The following is a 9,081-nucleotide window of genomic DNA, read 5'->3' on the forward strand; positions in this document are numbered from 1 at the left end:
CTATCTCTTGGGCTTGTTCTGATGAATTTCTTGGCTTCCTATTGGCCAGTTTGGATTTCCTAAGGAAGAAGTACAGGTCTATGAGACGGGTAGATTGGATTGTTTATGATGAGGAGAGAGAGGAGGGAGATAGATTTTTTTTATCAAAATGTCACTAGCTTTAGTATTAATTAATTCGGATAATATCAGAAACCTCCCCTGAGGTTTCTTCAAATATCACTTAGCTCCCCTCACATTTTAGAAATCTCTCTTACCACCATTTGAATTGACATTTTCTCAACAATGTCAGCCCCTGGTATCTAAAGTAACATTAGAATATTGGTTTTGGAGGAGGGAGAGTATTTTAATTCCCTTCATACCCTTAGTTTGACTGAATCCTGTGATTAAGAAAGTTGCAGTGGGTGGAATGTGAATTGGAGAAAAATTTTGTGGTATGAGCACTGTTGCATGCCGTTGGACATGCAACGGCTAATTTGACATTGCTTCCAGTGGTATTAAAAGGTGACGGAATCGCATGAAGTAGCTGCAAAACTTAAAGAGGAAAGCAAGCAAAGAAATGGCTAGTTCATCCTTCCAAGGTCAGTCATACAATTCACCTTCATCACTAAGCATGAAGAACCGGTATTGCAAATGCAACCGGAAGGCTACATTACGAATCTCAGAGAGTGAAAGAAATCCGGATAAGCTATATTTTAGTTGTTCAAAGTGCAACTACTTCCAGTGGTATGAAGGAAATGAAGGTGAAGAGTTGCAGAGGCAAAGAAATGAAGTTGAAGAAGTGCAGCGTACAAGAAATGGTGCTGATTCTGCAGTGCTTCCATTGAGGAAAGCAAATCAGGAATGTAACTTTGTGCCTCAACAGAATGCATGCATCACTTTCTTGTTCATCATCAATCTTGTACTCTTAGCAATTTATCTTTTCATTCAAATTGTTAAAGCAATCACAGTTTCTTGTTCCAGTAATAGTAGATGTGTTCCAAGCTGTTTGGCCCTTACTGGCCATGCATGAAAGAACCAGAAGGCATGTGTAACTTGGAGATGGTGTTAAGCTATGTGAAAAAGAGTTGAAGGAATGTTTTACTTCATACGTATGCCCCCATATTTGTTGCCTATCAGTGTTATACCAAAGTTAAGCTAGACAGAAAATGCATTAAGCTATCAGGTGTAGTTCCTTAGGTATAACAATACTCCCCAGCTAAGTTCATTGGAAAACAACAGTACTAGTTTCACACATAATCCTAAGGAATCAGAGTCATAAAGTTAAACGAAAAAACACAGCATGACATTTTTGCAAGAGCATGGGACTGGGAAGCAGCAGAGCATACTTGGCAAGAGTAAATTACAATTCCCAAACATAAGTACCAAAACATCAGTATTTGAAGTTGTTCACTAGGACTGGGAATGCAATTAACCACTTGGCAAACGTTACATATACAACTAAACAAAAATATGTAGCAATCAACAAGAATCTCATTTGCAACATCATCTAAGAACATCATTCTAGATGATGAGGATTGCTACGTATACAAATGTACCAGATTAGCTTCCCAAAGCAAAACTCATAATACTAGCACTAACTAGAACCTCATACTGGTGCTGCTATTGTCAATGTGAGATCCCATACCAGCAGAAGTGGATATTGAAGATGCAGTGACTGCTGGAGTTTGTTCTGAGCCAACAGCAATGGAAGGTCTGGCTCTCTTGTTGTTGTTAGCAACTGTAGTCCTCTCAGTTCCTGCATTTGGCCCTCCTCTCTGAAGCCATGCAACAAATCTTATTAAACTAATGGCTGGTCGACAGTTAGAATAGTTAGCAGGCAGAATGATATTTGAACTAAACCTTTCTGGTATTAGTACTAGTGCAGGCAGAATGATTAAGTTGAACATGAGCTCCAGCAACACGATTTTGAGTGCTTCCATTACTGCCTTGACTTGATACAATGACTGGGACATTTCCTTGTGCATGTTCCTGACAAATCAGATCACAAAGCTAAGCTCATTTGAACAGAATTAATACACAATCAGATACTATAATTTGACATTGTTTCAATTACCCATAGAACAGATCCTGCTAATCTAGTATTAGCAATGCCTCTTCCTGGTTTTCCTCTTCGACTTGCTGCCTGATTTGTAGAAGTACTGCTCCCTCTTTTTTCAGCAACAGGAGCTCCTTGACAAGTTCTCCTATTATGTCCAAATCTGCCACACTTTGAGCACCTGAAACTGATTGATCTCTTGTGTTGAGGTGCAGGAGCTCCTTCATTAGCTGCTCTTCTCCTATTTCTTCTTGGTCTACCAGCTCTTCTTCTAAGTGGTGGTGGCAAAACTACTACTGGTGTCACATCTTCCATTGGAGGCCACCTATTCATATGTGGAATTGGATTGATCATGAATGCATACGTTTTCAAGTATTGATCAATGGAAAAGGCTGCATCACAGTAGCTTTCCAGTTTCTCCCTTCTATAAAGAGCTCCTAGTGCAGCATGCTTGCAAGGAATGCCTGTCAACTGGAAAGCCCCGCATTCACATGTCCTATCAGTCAACTTGACTATATAGGACTTATCATAGTCTGCTACTTCAAACGTGTTGTCACTTGCCATTATCAGTGAACACCTTCTTGATTCAGCTGCAATATCCTTCAGCTTGCCAATCACATGTGGAGTAACACTAGATGTCCATGTGCAGCCTTTTTGATACCTCTTATGCAGTTTTTTCATGAATTTTTGCCTCAGTCCTTCAGCCAGAGCAAGTATATTCTTTCCTCTCAATTCTCCAACCCATGCATTAAAAGATTCTGTGAAATTATTGGTGACATGATCACACTTAATTTCAACAGAAAATGCATGTCTTGCCCAATTACACTTAGGAATGTTTGCTAAGTATCTCCAAGCATCTATATTAATATTTTTTATTCTTTCCATAGCCTCATTGTGTCCTATCAAATCATAACTTTTAGCTGCTTGCCAAAAATATCTCCTCAGCAGCAATCCTGGAAATTTGACTTTGAAGTTGCAGTAGATATGCCAACAGCAATATCGTGCAGCAGCTTCAGGCACTTGTTCCTCATAAGCAAGGTTGAGTCCCTATAAAATATAAGTACAAGGTCATCAGTCCCTATACAGAAGTTTCAGTAGCTCTTTCCTTCAGGCACTTGATTCAGCCACTATAACAGTCATGGAGGAAATCTGAAACATGCTTAATCACAGAAATGAAGAAACATACCTTCTGTCTATCACTCATGAAGGTGAGTGGAATATTGGCTGAAAATGGTCCAAAGAATTCCTGAAAATAGTAAAAAAACCAACTCCAGGCTTCCTTGTTTTCACACTCTACCACAGCAAAAGCTAATGGAAACAAACTATTGTTCCCATCAAGAGCAACAGCAGTCAACAGAATGCCCCCAAATGCACCTTTCAAATGGCAGCCATCAAAACCAATAAATGGCCTGCAACCTGCCAGGAAACCATCTCTTTGTGCCTTGAAAGAGATAAACAATCTCAGAAATTTAGGCTCTACCAGAACGTTTGGCCTGTCATAGTGAATTTTCATGATGCTTCCTGGGTTGTGCATCCTCAACAGTTCAGCATATTTTGGTATTTTTCCATAGGCCTCACTATGTGATCCTTCTATCTGTTCTAAGGCTTTTTTTTTTGCCCTGTAAATTTGCATTCTACTTGGCAAGACTCCATGCTTCTGCATTTCAGCCTTTACTCCCTTACTTGTCAATTCCGGGTGATCTCTCATAACAGAAATTAACTTCTTTGCAATCCAATCTGATGTAGCTTCTGAATTTTTCCTATTCATGACACACGTATGCTCAGGTGTATATGTCTTAACCATGAATGTGGTTGTATCACCAACCGGGGATGCATGAATCCTCCAGTTACACCCCTCAGCACCACATTTGGCAGTGCACCTGCTCTTTTCATTTTTCAACCTCACCAATGGAAATCCTTTCTGAATAGCATAGTCCTTCAATACTGCTCTAAATGCACCCACATTGGTAAATAGCATCCCTTTTTCAAACTCAATGTCCTCTCTTGGATTGTAAGTCCACATTTTTGACTGCATAATTGCTCTCATAGGATCAGGCTCTCTGTCAGATTCTGAATCAGGCACAACTTGTGCATCCTCAATCTCCTCATAATCAGACAAGCCATTTTCGTCCTTATCACTACTAGAAATTAAGGCCCTATCTTCAGCTATGACATCTTCCAAGTCACTATCTATGTCATCCTTCCAAGAGTCATCAGAACTAGAAGCATAAATCTCATCATCACCCTCACTGTCAACTACAGGAATAGGAGCATTTTCAATTCCTATGTCTTTCTGTGCCACAATAAGTTGGTTATTCCTGTCCTCTACCATATTCTCCTCTGTAGTAGGAATAATATCCAGGTGCAGCAAGTACAGGTTTATAACAAGATCATTTTCATGAAGTTTGAACATATCAAGGACTGATTTGTCACTACTGATGTCCATAAAGCTTGTTGTCCTAGGAATCGCACATTTCATATGCACAAACATGTTCAAATTTCCAGGCAAATCATTCATTGCCTTATCAGTAACATCACCAAGAAGGTCAATATATTGGTAGTTCTTTGGATCAACATTAGGAATTCTGACAGTGTTTTCCATGTAATGGACTAGAATATCATGTGCAATAATTCTTCCCATCCTATATATCAGTGTGTTTGCAAGAAAAGTTTGAATCAGTAGCTCTAATTTCACATATTCTCACAAGGGACATAGTATAACACACGCATGCTTAATCAAAGTCAAACTCAAGTTGCAAAGCTAAGCTACAAAGTTAAGCTACAAAGCTAAGCTGTTGTTATGTATTACAGCTTAGTTTCAACTCAATATTCATCAACTTTTTTGAACCAATAAAATAAAGGTCAAGCATAGTTCATCAAATCAGACATTCTTTAAGCATCCATCATGTGCAATACTTAATATAAGGTCCCCTGTTGCATTCACTCTGGTTGGATGTTAAACTTGGTCATCAAGTCCAACAAACCACAAAAACACAAGGAAAACAGAGACATTATAGGCAAATCATGACCAAGAGTTCATGACACCTGCATTTTCTCCTATTACATGTTCATCATATCAACTACCAATGGAATTCAGCCACAGCAAGTCCAACAAAACAGAAAAACACAACAAAACAGAGATCATTTCGGCAATGTTAAACTCAGAACACTTCATGACACTCGACAAGTTCTCCTTCTACATGTTGATCATATCATATCAACTAGCAATGGAAGATTTTTACCTGTTGTGCATCTCAGTTTTGACAAAATCATTTTCCCTCCAACCGAATGCATGCAATTCAATACTTTGCAATATTTCTCCTCCTCTGCAATGTCCAGCGAGAGATTTCCAGAAAGATACTATCAAATAACAATCACAGTTATAAGTAGTATTTCATTCCTCTTCATTTCCCGGGCAATTAGACGTCTTATCACAGCAAAATGGCGCCATGCAACTCGTACGGAACCCATGCTTCTAGGCGGCAAAGCTGTCCCGGGCTTTATACAGTTTCATGCTTGCTCTCTCAGACATTTTTTGCATTTTATCAGCTGAATAAGTTAACAGCAGAGCAAAGGGTATTATTGACAATTGATTAGATTTCTTGTTGACTGCTGACCTATTATCACTTGAGGGGTGGTAAGAGAGATTTCTAAAATGTGAGGGGAGCTAAGTGATATTTGAAGAAACCTCAGGGGAGGTTTCTGATATTATCCCTAATTAATTTTGTACCTATACAGCATTGTACAAAAGAGAGCAATTGCTCCGTCAGGATTGTGATGCTCGTTTGAGCCACAGGGGGAAAGATCTTTCCCACTTAACATCATTTATCAGTTTGGTTGCAAATTTTGCAAGCTTAAAACTAACTCTCTCTTCGGACTGACTAACTAAGTAGAAATTACACTTCCAAAAGGATGCTTTGAGTTGCTTTATATCTCTGATGATGACTGCAAGCTGGGATTCATCTTCAGCTTCTTTATTTAGGCCATGCTTGGATTGCTTGTTTCCGTCGAAAATATTGTCGTTTTCCGTGATCACATTTCCCTATCACCTTTTTTTTTCACATATATCAAATCGCTACAGTAATTTTTCCATGAAAAATGACGGAAAATGCAATCCAAACACAACCTTAGTCTAACTATCAAGGCTTTACATTCAGATTGGATCTCTAAAGAAGCCCACTATTGTTCCATTGCAAATAACAATCCTATACGAATTGCTAGAGCTTCTGTTAAGATCCTATCTCCACTGAAAGTTAAAGGGATCGCCTTTGTTGCTGTTAGCTTCCTACTGTTATCTCTGACTACTATTCCCATTCCTGCCTTTTTCCTTGTTCTATCTACAGCTCCACAGGTGGCCACACACATTGCTCCTGGGACTTCCACCGTGGGTAACCTGGTTGATCGGTTACAATTTCATTATTTATTTTATTATTAATTTTTCCTATTACCTGACCTGATGTGAATTAATTATTAGATTCTACTCACTTTTCGTAATTTACATTTATTTCAGGGAGTAGAATGAAAATGCCACAACCAATGCCAATTTGACAGTCATCGGGAAAGAATTAAAAAAGAAGACACTCAGGGACATTTTTGGAACAAAAGAGACGCGAGGCCTTTTTAGTCATTTTGGCCGAAGTCTTCCTGGAAGGGGAGAGCCGCCGCAAAGGATAGCAATAAAAGGGGCGCCGCACAGTAGAGTTAGCGATTAGATAGGAATTAGAATTAGGAGCAGGGGACTTCTTTTTCTTCTTTAGCTTAGCTTTTGTTGACTTTTTCCATGGGATCTCTTTTTGCTTTTTGATTCTTACGCACGGCAGGAGAAAGGGTAGAGCCTTTGACTTTTCCTTTCATCTTTAGTTGCTTTTCTTTTCTTTTCCGTAGGAGTAGACAAGGGATAAGTTAAATCCCTTTGTCTAGTCAAGGAACAACGGAGGCTTTGATTCGCCTAAAAATTGTGAGATCGATTTAATTTTATATTTTTCTTTTATTTATTGGTATTCGCATATTCTTGATTTCATTACTTATGGTTATTTAATTAATTGATTGTATTGGATCCGGATAATTAGTTAATTTGGTAATCTATTGTCAATTAGGGCATTAAATCCGTAATTATTTAATTGACTTGATATAGTGACAACTGGCATGATTGGATTTGTGCCAGGAGAATACGCGAGCTAATCTAAAATAACCCTGGTAGTGCGTTATTTGATTAGAATAGGACTCCTCTAATACGTAAGGCAATTGGGGAATTAAATCTTACGGGCGTATCTAGGATTATTTCTCAATTAGAACAGTGGTTAACGGGCGTACCTTAATCACCCACACAGTAAGGAGGGGTTGACTGTCATCGCTTGTTTGGCAGTTATAACCTATTTATTAGTAAATAATTGGAATTGACTTTGCATCGATGATCAATTAGGTGAACCATTGCTGAAATTATTCCTTGGCTAGATCATTAGTTATCATTCATTTGATTTTCGTAAATTGTTATTTAATTTTTAGTAGTTTCTTAGATTTTATTTGAATTTCTTTGTTTGTCGTCTTCTGCACAAAAATGCCCCCTGATTATTGTGAATTTGAAAAGAAACAATTACACCCAATCCCTGTGGATTCGACCATGCTTACCACTATCTACAGAAATTACTTTTAGTTGAGCAGGTTTTTATTATTGCACAGGCCTGACAACCTGTCACTGGTCAGACTTGTGGGGCTTGAATCCGAGATTTGACTCCTTTCTTCTTTCCCTATCTCTTCATATTCAAGCCATTCTTGTTGAGCTCTGGTGACTATCAGGTGGCTTTCTTGAACCTTAGAATTGAAACAGACTTCGTTCCTGCTCTTCCATAAGTGCCACAGGAAGTTTGCTGTCAGGGCAATATGATCTGATCCCTGGTTCCTGTGAGCAGCCTCTTGTAATTTGCCCCACCATCTTCCGAAGTTCCACTGGTGCTCGAGGCATCCATCCCACTGAATTGGGAATAGCTTCCAGCTATCCTGGACATTCCTGCAAAAAAAGAATAAGTGCTCAATTGTTTCTACTTCTTCTCCACATCTTCGGCAAACGTTGCATCCTTTCCCTATCCGTGTGGCAATTGTTTCATTTGTTGGGAGGGTCTGATTGAGGTATTTCCAGATGAAGTGCTTAATCCTATGCTTCAAGTTGAGTCCCCAAAGTCTTTTCCAGATCATTTCTTTACTTGGCTCTGTGCTTTGTCCATTCTGATCAAACTTGCTTGGTCTATGGTTCTTTGTCATTTCCTTTAAAAGAGAGTAGCCTGTCTTGACTGAGTAGATCCCCGACCTTGTGAGATTCCATCTTATTCTGTCTCGGCCATCATAGAGGCTTAAAGGGATGCTTTGAGTAGCTACACTCTCTTCTTCAGAAAATAGCCTATTTATGATACCTGGATCCCACTGTTGTCCCTTGATCAGCTGCTTCACCTTGATGATTTCACAGTTGGTAGGTTTGGCTGATTGAATTTTACCTCCTGTCAAGTTTGAAACCCATCTACCCTCCCAGATCATTACAAGAAAACGGGCTTTTTGCAACGCTTTTGCTGCGGCACAAGGAGAAAGTGGGGCAAATAAGCAACAAATTTCAATTTGTGCTGCAAATTTCACAGCGGTTCATAATTTTTGCATAAAAATGACATAGTTTTAATAAAAATCCATAAAAGAAAAGAAAATAAAGTCCAAAAAAAGGGGGGAAAAACGATGTTTTAAAGATACCTAAATACCTAAATACGTAAAAATCTGATTCTTTCCAAAGTCTGAAAGCAAACAACCTAATTCCACGTCTCTCTCTCTCTCTTATCTCTCAATTCCCTTTGATTTCTAATGATGCAGTAGAAATACCTTCGGTTCCTAATTCCTGGTCAATTAATTTTTGTGTTTGTTTCTTAGTTTTATATCTGCAATAGAAATATCAAACCGAATTTTCTTTCAGTTTTAGGTCGTCTTTTGAAAGGTGAATAAATTGGTATCCTCGGTTGGATTTGGTTCTCTATCGATAAACCAATTGTAGCTTTGAGACAACTCAATCA

The 9,081-nt window shown here is 38.7% G+C and overlaps 1 protein-coding gene across 1 annotated transcript; it reads right to left on the reverse strand.

Annotated features, from left to right (window-relative positions):
• Positions 1 to 6,214: 6,214 nt before the first annotated feature.
• LOC113696452 (uncharacterized) lies at positions 6,215 to 8,563 on the reverse strand. Its single transcript, XM_027215863.1, has 2 exons — positions 7,725 to 8,563; positions 6,215 to 6,428 (listed from the first exon to the last, which is right to left on the reverse strand). The coding sequence occupies exons 1-2, from the start codon at positions 8,561 to 8,563 to the stop codon at positions 6,215 to 6,217; spliced, it is 1,053 nt and encodes a 350-aa protein (XP_027071664.1).
• Positions 8,564 to 9,081: the final 518 nt, after the last annotated feature.

This window comes from Coffea arabica, chromosome 6e (assembly GCF_036785885.1).
Source record: "Coffea arabica cultivar ET-39 chromosome 6e, Coffea Arabica ET-39 HiFi, whole genome shotgun sequence".
NCBI classification, from domain to species: domain Eukaryota; kingdom Viridiplantae; phylum Streptophyta; class Magnoliopsida; order Gentianales; family Rubiaceae; genus Coffea; species Coffea arabica.